This window comes from Danaus plexippus, chromosome 31, assembly GCF_018135715.1.
Source record: "Danaus plexippus chromosome 31, MEX_DaPlex, whole genome shotgun sequence".
Classification (NCBI taxonomy): Eukaryota; Metazoa; Arthropoda; class Insecta; order Lepidoptera; family Nymphalidae; genus Danaus; species Danaus plexippus.
In genome coordinates this window covers 1576747-1592680 of record NC_083558.1, presented here as the reverse complement: position 1 = coordinate 1592680, position 15934 = coordinate 1576747, and the positions used below count along the sequence as shown (strand labels likewise).

The 15934-nt window shown below is 36.9% G+C and overlaps 2 protein-coding genes across 4 annotated transcripts; one reads left to right on the top strand and one right to left on the bottom strand.

Moving 5' to 3' along the window:
• Positions 1-572: 572 nt before the first annotated feature.
• Positions 573-3132, bottom strand: LOC133319869 (uncharacterized). The gene is made up of 6 exons (XM_061525823.1): positions 2995-3132; positions 2489-2713; positions 1862-2010; positions 1631-1787; positions 1018-1288; positions 573-840 (listed from the first exon to the last, which is right to left on the bottom strand). Exons 1-6 carry the CDS (start codon positions 3014-3016, stop codon positions 675-677), a joined length of 990 nt encoding a protein of 329 aa, XP_061381807.1. The 5' UTR covers positions 3017-3132; the 3' UTR covers positions 573-674.
• Positions 3133-3747: 615 nt separating this feature from the next.
• On the top strand, positions 3748-14794 carry LOC116778410 (zinc finger protein 81-like). Of its 3 annotated transcripts, none has more exons than XR_009753345.1 (13): positions 3748-4041; positions 4254-4403; positions 4847-5072; positions 6115-6232; positions 6540-6668; positions 6989-7106; positions 7374-7577; positions 10242-10372; positions 10576-10686; positions 11063-11266; positions 12208-12314; positions 13442-13549; positions 13730-13871. XR_009753345.1 is itself a non-coding variant. In XM_032672408.2 (13 exons), exons 1-13 carry the CDS (start codon positions 3901-3903, stop codon positions 13910-13912), a joined length of 1926 nt encoding a protein of 641 aa, XP_032528299.1. In that variant the 5' UTR covers positions 3749-3900; the 3' UTR covers positions 13913-14794. The 3 variants fall into 3 exon arrangements, 2 of the variants coding, with proteins under 2 accessions (XP_032528299.1, XP_032528298.1); XM_032672408.2 differs by having other exon boundaries at positions 3749-4041; positions 4254-4394; positions 12208-12319; positions 13730-14794; XM_032672407.2 differs by having other exon boundaries at positions 3750-4041; positions 12208-12319; positions 13730-14794.
• The last annotated feature ends 1140 nt before the right edge of the window (positions 14795-15934 follow it).

Here is a 15934-nt window from a genome sequence, read left to right as displayed (position 1 = left end):
ACGATTTGTATTTAGTGTGACGATGTTAACTTGGAAATAAAATAGGTTGATATACGAGTTCCCTGGATACACCGAGCGGGCGCCGGGTCCATGCGGGGAGAGGAGCTTCAACAGCGCCTGGGACTTGACCCAGGTGGAGGTTTAAGGGTCCTATCTGACGCGTTAAACGCTCACCTCCACCGTCCAAGCTCCTCTCTCCACCAAATTTGAAACGAACCTACTAGGGCTGCCTTCGAAGTACGTTCCAAGAATTAATTGATGTTAGTTCTGGACAGGCCCAAGTCTTTACTAGGTTGTAGAGAGATTTTCCGTTATACCTCTCTCCCACTTTTCATAAGATTATTTTCAAATATTTTAAGTTAGTGTAAATAAAAAAAGACCATTTTAATGAAAATAATTTAACGCTGAGCCTAAATACATACGTAATTATTTAATGACTTCAAATTTACTCAAACGATATAATGACATATATTCACGAAGCTGAACCGAAGTTTATAATAAGATTAACTGGAGATAAGGCTTAGTATACACCAATAGGTAATCTTCTCATACATTAAAACGATAAATAAATATAATCTTAATATATTTTATTAAATTCATATAAAAATTGTAATTAATTAGTGAAATTTGGCACATTTAAGTTAAAATTGTTGTAGTATATCTTAGTTCTTATGTCAGTCGTCGTTGGCGTCAATGTTTATTCTGTTTGATTTGGTCTGGTTGAAGATCTGGAACAGCTGGCAGGTGGGCAAAACAGCTCCTTTAGAAGCCCAGCACTTCAAGGTCTTCGCTATATCTTCACTTTTCAATTGTATTGTTATTCTCATTTCCTTGTTCAGTCTGAAACAAGATAATCTAGATACAGACAGCGCCATCTGCCGGGCTGAGTTGTGAACCAAAACCGTTTGGGGCCACACAAATGCATACAAAATTCATCCAATTCGGTCCAGCCGTTTAGGAATTCATTGATATATATGTGGATAGTAGAATTATATATATATATATGATTAAATGTACCTTTCAGGATCAAAGAACCGCCTCTGTGCCGTGACAACCAGTTTATCTAGACGCGGCGGGTCCGGCCCCAGTACATCATCAGTGTATTTTTCATCAGTCTTCCTCCCTGTGAAGTCTATCCCGCACCTCGTTAGACACGGCGCGATAGAATATTCGGGAATCCTGGCGAGAAAATCTGGATTCTCGTTGTTATTTGAATTAAATATCCTCAGCAAGGATCCTATATCGTGACCGTTGAGACTCGCGTCTTCGTACTTCTGGTAACCAAGACCTGGAAATTGTACATAAGTTTAATTTATATACATATATATAGATACATATACATACATAATAACAATAGTTTGATAAAAAGTTTTTTAATGAACAGATGTTGATGAAACTATACAATAATATATCTCATACATTATAATAGCACATAGTATATAATGTGTCCTTCAGTCCGTGTAGTTCCCGGGAACACTTCATGACAGTTGTATTGTGTGAAGTAACGCTACACGCGATAGATGGCGCTGACGGTCGGCTCACATATGCCATACATATTACATATGACATACATTAACACACAATTCAATTTACTCTCTGGGAATAATTAAATTACAAATCACATAGATACCTTGGATACAGGCCTTCAATAATGAACTGTGTAATGAGCTCACTAACGCTACAGGCTCTCCAGGCGGAGTTGCTACATACAGTACACCGCCTTCCTTGATGTCGGATATCATTTGGACACTTATGTATATTAAATCACCCAGCTTAACAGTTTGTATCTGTAACAAAATTTATTGATATATTTATATATATATAATATAAATATATAATAACATATTATGCTATGCCATACCTCCGGCCTCATATTCCGACCAGATCTGACCCCTTTCAGTGCCTGCATCACCCTCGACGGCAGCACTCTCGTTAATATGTTGACGGGCTCATCCGTTAACTGGTCGGAGAGCTTTACCACGTGCCAGTTACGTCGTTGCGTCGCTATCACTGTTATGGAGACACATTTGTACCAAGATTATAATTAAGGCTTTGTTGATATCTATACAATGGTGATGCTATTGAGACGGACTTCACACTGTTCAGTAGCTCAAGAGGTTTTTGTATAGATTAAAAAATATATAATTTAAAAATTTAATGATGTCTTATCGATAAAAATGCCTACAGGTAACAGACGGTCAGTCGAATGATAGTTAAATTAAATTTATATGCAAGAAGCAGGATACAAAACTTATCTAAATGGGGCGAGTTCAAACCAGCAACATCTGATACATCACAGACAAGTTGCTTAACAATTGAGCTATACTGTACTCGTCAAGTTGGTAAGGAGTAAAATATTTTCTATAAATAATAACCAGGATTTGCAGAACATTATATGCTACTGTAACAACTCGAGATAGAACTCGACTGGTCTGAGATAAATAAACATTTATTAAGAAATGTTTATGTTTAAATAAATTAAGTGTACATTTTAACCGCAGTCGAGACACAATCTCAGCGATTTCCTCCAGGGTCAAAGCCCTTGCGACATGTCTACACAGCACTCGTGCTACACTGGTCGGTGCCATGGGCAACCTGGCGTTACGAACAGCCCGAGATACTTCGCGCCAACGCACACCCAGCTCCGGCAGGACAGTAGTAGAGCACACTTCCAGCGGCATTTTGCTTATAATAATCTGCAGTTCTGATATTTCTGTGAATAATTATAGTCATAAATTTCAAATAATACGTAATATTTGATATATATAATGGTAAATTTGAAATTAATTTACGGCATGGATTCGATATAAAATTATACAGAACGTTGTAACGAAGATAATTTATGATGCTGTAGTACAACTTCTTATTAAGGAGAGGAATTATGTAGTAAAATATATAATACAAATATGTACATGGTTTGCTTTCAATCGTGAACTATTTAATTATGCTTGGAAAAAATGTGAAAGTGTATCATATCACTTGTTTAATTCTTACTAGTTTTGGAAGTTGTCTGCATTTTGTTGTTTTCTCTCCCGCCAATTAATTTTGGAAATGTTCAACAGATATTTATTGAACGAAAACCCCGCTCTCACAACTTTTTATTACACCGTTAATATTTTTGTGTTTTTAAAATTGTTGACATTTCATAATGACATGAATAATGTTGCTAGTAACAAATTACAAACAATAGAAGCACATTTTATCTTTTGTCGTATAACATTATTATTATCTATAATTTAAGTTTTGAAGTGATACTTCATATACAATATCCAAAAGACTAGCTTTAAACGTTTAACGCTTATGAAAGGAGACAGAGCGAAAGGGAATGCGTGGGCTGGAACGCATGTTGGCAATCAATTGTTATTTGTTAGTAATTTTAATAAAGTTTTACGTAAAGAAACACTAAAACATTCTTAAAAACTAATTTCATCCTCTTCCTGTTTTCATTCCAACAGCACGAAGTTTCACTTTTTCCTCGAGGGGAAACTCTAAGCATATTTTTTTTGTTTTCAAACACTTTCATTGGTATATTAAACTTTATTTTCTTGTTAGAAATATTGATTTTCAAATAATAATAATTTCCTGATTTTATTTTACCATTACATTTTCGTTCTTCTTCTCGTTACAATGTGTAAGTTAACTAAGTTTTAAAGTATATTTTAGATATTACGTTATTAAACTATGTAAATAGTAACATCAATGTTGCCAGAATAAAATTCATCAAATTTTTATTTGTATAGGCTGACAAGTCCGGGTAAAGCAGCCATTTTGTGGTGTCGTTGTGGCATTATACATTCTTCGCCTGGATTCGTCTATTTTACATGGGAGTATTGCTTTTTGTTGTGATTGATAACTTTTCAAGTTGATTTGAAACATAATATTTTTATATTTATTTTTAATATGGAACAAGACGTCGATACGGGTTACAGAACTTTATGTTGCACTTGCCTGAGCTCGGATCGGAATGTAACATCTATAAACGGTCTAACACAAATATATCAAATGTTCAGATTAATGATGTACGATTTCGCGGGTGATAGAGTGAGTTTTAAAAGTTTTATGCTACTTTATATTTAGCGAACAAATCATTTTTTTTAATATATATAATCTGATTGACTTTACGACTTTGGCTTAATAAAAACATGTATAAAAAAAATACTACGTTTTTTTTTTTTAAATTTAACAACAATTTTGATTATGCCATCATAAATAAGCGATAAATATTCTCATATAATAATGTATATTGTTTTTAGTTCGGTGACTCTCTTATTGAGCGAGATCAGTTAGTCTGTTGGGAATGTTTGGCTCTGATGAAGAAGTTCGCGCGTTTCAAGCGGCAGGTTCACAGCGCTCAGGAACACTTGAGGGTGCTGGCTATGAGCCACTCGCAGGAAGTAGGTTTGGTAATAAAAATTGATTTTATTATACGTAATTAGAGCTCTAGTTTCTTTTATGAATATTAATGTAACATGTTTATAGTTTGAAAGTTTTCGCTGTCAGTAGAGTTACAACAGTATAATATTTTAAATAATTGAAGATTTTATTTGTTTAAATATATTTTGTGACCCGAACTTAACATATTACTATACAATTTACAAACATACTTGCTTACTAATTATATGAGTAAATTGTTTTACTACTTAATTGTTATATATATATATATATATATATATATATATATATATATATATATATTTATATAATACTATGTGATTTTACATATATATATACATATACATATGTGTGTATGTGTGTGTGTATTCGACAATTACTTATATGGTTCTCCATACATTTGTATATGTTAAGTACCTTAAAGCAACATACAATATCATATTTTCCGTTCCAGGCTATGGACCACACGTATATGTCCCAATCATTGTCGTCATTGGAATGCGTGATCAAGACCGACTTTGATCAGATCTTAGTCGACTACAACTTGCAAGAAAAGGACTGGCCGCAGTACATAGCGATTAATGGAGAGGAGAATGTTAAAAATGAGGGTTACGATGTAGCACAGGCTTTGAGAGACCACATAACATTGAGTATTGACGACCAGGTCAACGTTATGGGCGGTGAGTTGACTGGTTAGGTTAATGTTAAGAATTAGTTACGCTTCCTCGGTATCGTTGCTGTGAGGTTCCGTCATAGCCTTGCTACTTAGCGCAATACATACATTACAAATTTAATTTAGCTTTATTGAAAACTACAGTTAACAATAGAATTAACCGAACAGTTAGTTTTTAACTGTGACTTGCTCTATAACTATACAAGTTTGTACCCAAGGCGCTATCATTTGTATAGACATTGAAATACTCAATACTAGAAGTGTGTCAGTATTGTCGCTTACAAACTTGTGGTAGGTTAAGGAGATTTATTAATTTTTTTTTTTATAATCATACATACATTATTGATCTTATATAGTAGAGATGTATGAAAAAAAAATTATCGGCTATCATTACTACAATTCTATTCTATACAACTATACTATGTATACAAGTAGATAATTTGTTCGCTATATATAAACCGGAACAGGTTTTATTTATATATTGCTTGTTCTTGGTTACGGCTTGATATCAGCTATCAGATAAAGTATGGACTAACTTATAGTACATCTATTTTAGAAATAAATATCTATTGAAAATTATATATAAGTTATACAGAGTTGCATTGTCATCTATATATGTATTACAGTCCAATAAACTGAGGATATTTAATTATTTTAAGCAAAAAAACTATATTAGTCCTAATATATGTATTTTAAGTAGCAATACTGAATGACGGAACCTAACATAATTGATCTACCCACATTATATTATGCATCATTTGAAGTGGAACTTCTTATGCCACTTTTAACATGGTTGCGATGGTTGCGTTAAACTTTAACGCTGAGCGAGAGGGAGATAAGGAAATGTAGACAGTAAGAGAGGAAGAGAGTGAGTCGGTGGGTTCTCGCTATGCAGCACAGTAAATTGAGTGTCGTGAAGTTAGCTGAAATACTTACTTGTTAATACAAATTTATAAATTTTTTTTATTTCCACATTACAGAAGGACCGAACACACTATTTACTTTTATACCGACCAACTATGTATAACTAATACACAACAATATTGCAGTTCCGGAACTAGTTTTGGAGAATCCGGTGACCGGTGTGATGTCACACATCGTGGTCAATGCCGGATCTCTGACCGATTACAGCAGTGTCAAGAGGGAAATGCCAGAACTGACCATAGAGTTAGTAATATAATCTTTAATTCTATGTAAATTCTAATATATATATAATAAATTAATGTATTACTGAACTCTCTGTCTGTTCTCATGTTATAGCTGAGCTGATTTTCATGTAACTTCTAGTGGTATGTAGTCTGAAGGAAAGATATGCTTGTCTGATTCCTGTTTAGTAAATTAAAAAATATTATACATATATATATATATAGCTCAAAATGTGAGAGTTTGTTAGAATCTATGTCCATTGCATTTTCAGACAAAAAAAGCTGTACAGATTTTGATGAAATTGTCACAATGCTATTTCATTTTCCAGTCCCACAATAAAGCCTGATACAGTGATAATAAGCCAGAATCCAAGAAATAGTCCGAGGAAGGAGAAAGCTGATCTCAAAAGCAAATATACTAAGGAGCTTATGACTGATGAGGAAATGCTCGCATTGAGGTGATTACATTATATATGCTAAACACACACACACACACATATATATATATATGTGGGCCACAAGGCCCTCTAGTGGCTGCTGCAGGCCTGAAGAGACCCAAAAAAAAAATGAGACATTGTATAGATTCCTGGGTGATTTATAATAATATTTATCTGAGATAAGTCATAGTTTTCAGTAAGTGAAAAAAATGGCGGTGTCAAATAAATTTTTTATTCTCAAAGTGTACTGGAGACAAAATAAGATTTCGAATTCCTTATATATATATATATATATATATGACTTGAGATTTAAATTAAAAGATTTTACTGCGGTCTTACAGAGAGGAAGCCAAGCAGAAAGTGCAATACGTGAGCTCTGTGTATAAATGTGAACTGTGCATCATAGGATTCTACACGCAGCAGCAGGTGGAAGATCACTTCGTGGCTATGCACAGAGAGGTGTGTGTAGCTGGTTTTGTGTATAAGGATAAAACATACACACATATGTACATTTTTTTGTTTATGTGAACTATTCATAGAGCAGGTGTTAGGTCATAGATAACTTTACGTTTATTTTTTATTAATTAGTGAAACAATTCTATATAAAGATAATAAATAAGTTAAATTTCATGCAAAAATAATACTATTTAGGTAATTTAAAAAAATAATTACATGTCATCATGTTAAATAAAATAACTTAGTAATCAATCGTAATTCCCGTAACAGAAGCCGGGTTACGTACCGTGTAAAGTATGTTTCGTATATACACCGGAGAACAAGGTGGACGAACACACGGACACGCACTACAGCAGGTACACGTGCAAGATGTGCAGCCGGCGGGAGACCAGCCTCAAGATGATGATGGTGCACCTCAGGGCCCACGAGAACAGGACGCCCAGGGCGCTCATACAGATAGACGGGGAGAAGAAGGTTTGGTTTATGTAATGATATGGTTTGGTCTGTGGAAGGGTATGATATGGTTTGGTCTGTGGAAGGGTATGATATGGTTTGGTCTGTGGAAGGGTATGATATGGTTTGGTCTGTGGAAGGGTATGATATGGTTTGGTCTGTGGAAGGGTATGATATGGTTTGGTCTGTGGAAGGGTATGATATGGTTTGGTCTGTGGAAGGGTATGATATGGTTTGGTCTGTGGAAGGGTATGATATGGTTTGGTCTATGGAAGGGTATGATATGGTTTGGTCTGTGGAAGGGTATGATATGGTTTGGTCTGTGGAAGGGTATGATATGGTTTGGTTTAACATTCAGTGACGACACACACATTGAGGAGTGTTCACGGATGATGTATTATATGTGTGTGTGAGTCGTGGTAGTGTGTGTGATGTTTAACATTCAGTGACGTCACACACATTGAGGAGTGTTCACGGACCGCTGTATTATATGTGTGTGTGAGTCGTGGTAGTGTGTGTGATGTTTAACATTCAGTGACGTCACACACATTGAGGAGTGTTCACGGATCGATGTATTATAGGTGTGTGTGGGTCGTGGTAGTGTGTGTGATGTTTAACATTCAGTGACGTCACACACATTGAGGAGTGTTCACGGATCGATGTATTATAGGTGTGTGTGGGTCGTGGTAGTGTGTGTGATGTTTAACATTCAGTGACGACACGCACATTGAGGAGTGTTCACGGATCGATGTATTATAGGTGTGTGTGGGTCGTGGTAGTGTGTGTGATGTTTAACATTCAGTGACGACACGCACATTGAGGAGTGTTCACGGATCGATGTATTATAGGTGTGTGTGGGTCGTGGTAGTGTGTGTGATGTTTAACATTCAGTGACGACACACACATTGAGGAGTGTTCACGGATGATGTATTATATGTGTGTGTGAGTCGTGGTAGTGTGTGTGATGTTTAACATTCAGTGACGTCACACACATTGAGGAGTGTTCACGGACCGCTGTATTATATGTGTGTGTGAGTCGTGGTAGTGTGTGTGATGTTTAACATTCAGTGACGTCACACACATTGAGGAGTGTTCACGGATCGATGTATTATAGGTGTGTGTGGGTCGTGGTAGTGTGTGTGATGTTTAACATTCAGTGACGTCACACACATTGAGGAGTGTTCACGGATCGATGTATTATAGGTGTGTGTGGGTCGTGGTAGTGTGTGTGATGTTTAACATTCAGTGACGACACGCACATTGAGGAGTGTTCACGGATCGATGTATTATAGGTGTGTGTGGGTCGTGGTAGTGTGTGTGATGTTTAACATTCAGTGACGACACGCACATTGAGGAGTGTTCACGGATCGATGTATTATAGGTGTGTGTGGGTCGTGGTAGTGTGTGTGATGTTTAACATTCAGTGACGACACGCACATTGAGGAGTGTTCACGGATCGATGTATTATAGGTGTGTGTGGGTCGTGGTAGTGTGTGTGATGTTTAACATTCAGTGACGACACGCACATTGAGGAGTGTTCACGGATCGATGTATTATAGGTGTGTGTGGGTCGTGGTAGTGTGTGTGATGTTTAACATTCAGTGACGACACACACATTGAGGAGTGTTCACGGATGATGTATTATATGTGTGTGTGAGTCGTGGTAGTGTGTGTGATGTTTAACATTCAGTGACGTCACACACATTGAGGAGTGTTCACGGACCGCTGTATTATATGTGTGTGTGAGTCGTGGTAGTGTGTGTGATGTTTAACATTCAGTGACGTCACACACATTGAGGAGTGTTCACGGATCGATGTATTATAGGTGTGTGTGGGTCGTGGTAGTGTGTGTGATGTTTAACATTCAGTGACGTCACACACATTGAGGAGTGTTCACGGATCGATGTATTATAGGTGTGTGTGGGTCGTGGTAGTGTGTGTGATGTTTAACATTCAGTGACGACACGCACATTGAGGAGTGTTCACGGATCGATGTATTATAGGTGTGTGTGGGTCGTGGTAGTGTGTGTGATGTTTAACATTCAGTGACGACACGCACATTGAGGAGTGTTCACGGATCGATGTATTATAGGTGTGTGTGGGTCGTGGTAGTGTGTGTGATGTTTAACATTCAGTGACGACACGCACATTGAGGAGTGTTCACGGATCGATGTATTATAGGTGTGTGTGGGTCGTGGTAGTGTGTGTGATGTTTAACATTCAGTGACGACACGCACATTGAGGAGTGTTCACGGATCGATGTATTATATGTGTGTGTGGGTCGTGGTAGTGTGTGTGATGTTTAACATTCAGTGACGACACGCACATTGAGGAGTGTTCACGGATCGATGTATTATAGGTGTGTGTGGGTCGTGGTAGTGTGTGTGATGTTTAACATTCAGTGACGACACGCACATTGAGGAGTGTTCACGGATCGATGTATTATATGTGTGTGTGAGTCGTGGTAGTATGTGTGATGTTTAACATTCAGTGACGACACGCACATTGAGGAGTGTTCACGGATTGATGTATTATATGTGTGTGTGTGAATTTTGGTAGTGTGTGTGATGTTTATTTTGTATAAATAATATCTTGATACAAATCATCTCAATGACTGTGTTAAATTCCATGTTAATCTGTTTTGCAAAATTCTCCCATTTAATATTCCGTATAAAAAAATTCCAGAGCAGAAAGAGGAAAAACACTAAGTGTGATGAAGAGGAAAAATCACCTCCGAAGCCGGGAGACCTCAGGAAGCTACTGTCCAAGACTACTATAGTCGGCTACAAGTGTTTGGAATGTGACATGTTCTTTAAGTGAGTCAGTTTGAAGTTCAGTATAGTTTATATATAGTACAAGCCGTGCCCGTGACTCTGCTTGGAAAATATATATTATTTTGTTTATAACTAGATGACATATGTAATATAAAAGTATATATATTATATAAAAATGCATATAGTTTTTAATTAATTTGATTTTTACTATAGAATAGTGAAAAATTTGGTGTGAATAATTCCAGAAATTCAAGGGCACGCAAGAACCACGTGGATAGATTCCACCGGGAGGGTCTGCAGTGTGATCATTGTAAGAAGAGATTCGTTAACAGGACCACTCTCGCCACGCATTTGAGGTAAGAAACACACACACACACACACACACACACACGCACACAGACACAGACACACTCACATATACACTTACTCAATGTATAGTTGTTGACTCCGTTAATTTTATCATCTCTGGGTTTTATAAAAAAACATTTAAAACAAACATAATGCATTTTCATCAGGTGGATTTGAATCTGTTCGTAAAGCGATATCATCACCACAGCCCCTCATCACCACAACATCCTCAGGGATCATATCGCTTTACGAACGTAGCCATAACGTCAAACTTGTATATTTTCTATTTAAATCCTAATTCGAGTACACTCTCAACATTATTTTAATATATATATATACTAGTGAAGCAATATAGATTATAATATATCAGTGAACATATTCCAGACTCCACGAAGGCCCGCTGCCCCGCGAGGAGTGCCCCATCTGCCACAAGATGGTCCGCACGATACAGATCAAGTACCACATACAGAGGCATCAGAGCACCACCAAGTACGAGTGCAGAGACTGCAACAAAATCTTCTCCCACCTGGCGACCTATCAGGCGCATCTGAAGTTCTCGAGGGCCCACGCATCCGATCAAGTTTTTAAGTGAGTGTACATGTTGCCTGCGACTTTGTCTGGATGATTAGCGAACCGACTCGTGGATCAACAATAACATCGAGTTTAGGTGTTATACCGTGACAGACAATCAATTACGTATATTTTAATTTCGTTTTTGGGAGATTCTTATAAAATTGCTTTAATTACTGTCCGCGTTTGTGACCGTATGAGGAATTTCCCGCGAAAATCGGCTCAGCACTTCCAATGATTAATCGTAACAAACAGACTGGCAAATATTTTTGTAAATCTAGTTCTGTCATAGTTTTCTAACAAATCACAAAAGGACACTGTAACCTTATTTATTGCCACCGGAACCATACAGAACCAACTGAGGAATGACGTCATACTAATGTCTAACCTGCATTGTTATAAAGGAAGTCGTGGTGGCCTAGAGGTTAAAGACCCGCCTCTCACGTGAGGGCGCGGGTTCGAAACCTGGCGAGCACCAATGTGATCTTCTCCGAGTCCTATGTACTTTCTAAGAGTATTTAGACACCGCTGACGGACGGTGAAGGAAAACATCGTGAGGAACCTGGTCTTATAATTTCAAATTATGAGATTTAAAACGCCAACCCGTCTTGAGCGAGCGTGGTGGTTAATCCTCTAACCGATCCATGAGAAAAGAGGCCTTACACAGCAGTGGGCTCCGATAGCCTGATGATGTAAAGTTGCATGAAAATCTATTCAGCAGTTTCGGCGTGATGGCTTAACAAACATACACACAGTTGATTGCAGTGCATTTTGTACGCAATAAAACTCGTATGCCCATATATTATCTAGCAACACAATTCTTACAGGAAAATTTGATGCCACGAGAATTTTTTATATTAAAATGTGTGCGAACCAAAAACGGCTGAGCCGATTTGGATGTAATTTCATATGTTGTAAATAAATTGAGATTATTTATATATAACTATATTTATCCACAGATTCCCGTGTCCCATGTGCAACAAGGGCTATCCGACAAAACAGGCTATGCAGGACCACTTCAACTATCAGCACCTCAACAAGACAACGCACAAATGTCCCATATGCAGTAAGGTATATAACTTAGACTTATAATTTAGCTACAGCGCCATCTCGCGGCGAGTGGACGAACTATCAGCTACACGTTTACTAGAACACTCCTAATGTCAATGTAAACAAGCAGTAATATTAGCGAGATTGTTTAGGAATGTTCTGGTAGTCGGATCGTCGCTGAAGCGCCGCCGGGTCGGTTTGGAGTCGAGCGACGTTACCGGCGACTACAGCGAAGATAATATTCGTGTCTTCTATTAACTACCGTCTGTATATTGATAGTCAAACCCTGGCTGCTAACAGTAGTATGATTCTACTGTACGTGTGTATTATGCTGACCTCCTAAGCGGCTGGAGCGATTTGAATGAATTTTGTATGCATTTGTGTGGCCCCAGGCGGTTTTGGTTCACAACTCAGCCCAGCAGATGGCGCTGTCTGTATCTAGATTATTTAAAAGTAATAGCCTTCGAAATAGTTTACTATATGCATTGTTTTGACACACATTTCTCACTGAGCGGAAATCAGATTTTCACGAGAGTTCTGGGCAAAAACTAGTCTATATATATATATATTTAGGTTTCTAACAAAATTATTAAAAAAATAAATTTGTCTTATAAAGCCAGTACTTTTACCTAGAACAAACTCGTTATTGTCTTAAATCAAAACACCTTAAATAAGTTAAATTCAATTTACAAAGACACAAGTCACGTCGACAAAATACGTTCCCGCGTAAAAGTGAGCAAACCAGACGTCATCGCTCTAACGTTACTTCGGGTGCGTTCGGGAATTTTAAGGTTCGGTTCAAATTGAATGTGTGTTCCCTAAATATATATATATATATATTCTATAACGTGATTTTTAGTATAGTGCAAAGCTCAGACACTCCAAAAAGAACTTCACTTAAAATATAGTATATAAAAAAAAACAAATCATTAAAAAACTGACAAAATCACAAACATATACAATTGTCCCGATTTCTGCGCGTAATAGTCACAGCCACACACGCGACGCTGTCAGTAGCCGGTTCGTGTCGCATAGATAGTACTGGCAAGAACCGCGTTCAATGAGTAGGTCGTGACTACATCTCCCATCACGCTATTTACAGGCTTTGGACTGACAGAGTGATATATGTAAATATCTTTTCAGCCGATAGCATCCAAAGCGAATGTTGAGAAACACATGATGAGGGTCCACGGAGAGAAGAAATCTAAGCCCAGGAAGCATGTGTGTCAGATGTGTGGCAAGGGGTTCACGGTGAGTCACATATATAGTATATTTTCTGATTAATCTCAACTATATTATATGAAAGTTTCATGAAAATCGGTTCAGCATATTTTATATATCCTAACATACTCAATTATAACAATAGGTAATTAGTAGTAGATACATACATATTTCTCCATACCTTATTTGATAATTTTAATTTATTTTCAGGACAAGAAAGCCTTAACTCAGCACGAGGTCATCCACTCCGGGGAGCGGCCTCTGTCTTGTGATATTTGCCAGCAGACGTTCAAACAGAAGGCGTCCCTGTACACACACAAGAAACGAGTCCACAAAGTATTCCCAGCTAAGAGAGTTGTTGAATTTATGGACAACGGTGAAAATAATACCTAGTGTCGGTCTAGACTGGTCTGGGTCGGTCTAAGCTAGTCTATGGACCTATTTATAGTCTATGGCACACAGTGGCAAATATACATTACAAAGGAATATTAACTAACAGCATTCTCGAGTGATTTTCTCCTATTTTTATGTACATATAATTATTCAAACTCCATATAGTTTACATTGTATGAGTGAACTTACTTTTAGTCCGGACTCCCCTGTTAATAGACCATCATATCTTGAACCGCTTATACATTGAATTAGTAAGCGAATGAAGCTCAGTATTTCCGTCAGGTAATATTAAAATATATACGTCATAGCAATAGCATGAAGGCTCTGTTGATCGTATGTTGTATGCTCACGATTTTAATCAAAATCTTATATATTTCTTGTAAACCTGTAACAGTTCTAAGCCTAAATTTGGCTCAGTCTCTATATAAATAAGAATTTTTAATGAACACGCGAAGTATGTATGTACTTTTTGTTCCGCTGGAATAACGCAACTTTGTTTTGATGCAAACTTCCTTAATTTATATATGTACATTGTTTGGATGACAGTGAGTTGTCAGATGACGTCACAGATCCAAAATGGCGGAACACAAGATGGCGGACTCGATTTTAATAACGGGCTCACGATACAAAAATAAGTAAAAAAAATATCTTAAATAAGAATCTCACGAGGATTTGACTGACGTCTAATTATGTTTGTTTATCCCGAAAAAACTACTAAACCGAAATGAATTGTTCGCTGTGTACAAAATGGGAGTGATTTTACATCATGTAAAAGTAAGTTTTAACTAACTATGGCAGCAATACGAAGTTATATGTGTTTTACAATTAGGTTATTTAAGGATAATATTGTGATATATAATGTTTAATAAAATTTTATACTTACTATGTGTTTCTTTTGACTTTCAAAGTTACTGTATTGTCGCGCCGGTTTAATGATCTTCCAAGCTAATATTGTAGTATATTCTTGAAATTTAGTGACAACGCCATCTCGTGGCGAGTGGACGAAATATCAGCTACACGTTTACTAGATCACTCCTAATGTCAATGTAAACAAGCAGTAATATTAGCGAGATTGTTCAGGAATGTGCTGGTAGTCGGATAGTCGCTTAAGCGCCGCCGGGTCGGTTTGGAGTCGAGCGACGTTACCGGCGACTATAGCGAAGTTGATATTCGTGTCTTCTATTAACTACTGTGTGTATATTGATAGTCAAACACTCGCTCGTGATAATATTATGTTGAAGTCGTAATAATTTGCATGTAGTATTGGTTAAATTACAGTACACAACTTTATTTGATTTATAAACCTAAATAAAATCTACTACGATTGCAGTGCGAAAGCCGTAGCATTAAAAAAAATTATCAGGAAATTTCTAACCCGGGATTTACACTCGCGTACGCGTCGCGAGACGAGGCACGTGCCGAAGCACACGGTAACAATTTAAGTGGTCGTTCGAGAGTATAGATTACCGTTCTTATGAGTGTATTGAGACTGGAATCGTTTATTTTGAAATAACCTCGGCTCGTGCCTCGCCTCGCGACTCGTACGCGAGTGTAAATCCCGAGTAATAACGTCTTCAACACCATAATCTTTAGATAGTTATTAAAAATTGTTTTAATTCGACATACATCACATTTTATATTATACCACCGAATATTTAATCTATGTAATTTATTTACCTTGTAGTGTACCATTTTGACTTTCTGTCGGCACTTAAGATGACTTAACGTTATAATTTTTTAATTTAAATCGCTTACATGTGGGTTTGATTTATTTTTAGTTAAATTAATCTTTATTACTTTTTTAATATAACCATCGCATTTGAGAAAAAAACAGAGATTGAGATTGATATTTAACAAAACAATTGACGACATTGATCGAGAAAAATAAGTAAAAATAATGAAATAGTTTTCGGAGAGATGGTCTTTGATAAATCTATTTTATTTCCTGAGGAATGCTTCTTGGTTATTAAAAAATAGTTATTTCAAAAACATAGTTGCAAAAGCATTTATCAAAAACAAAAC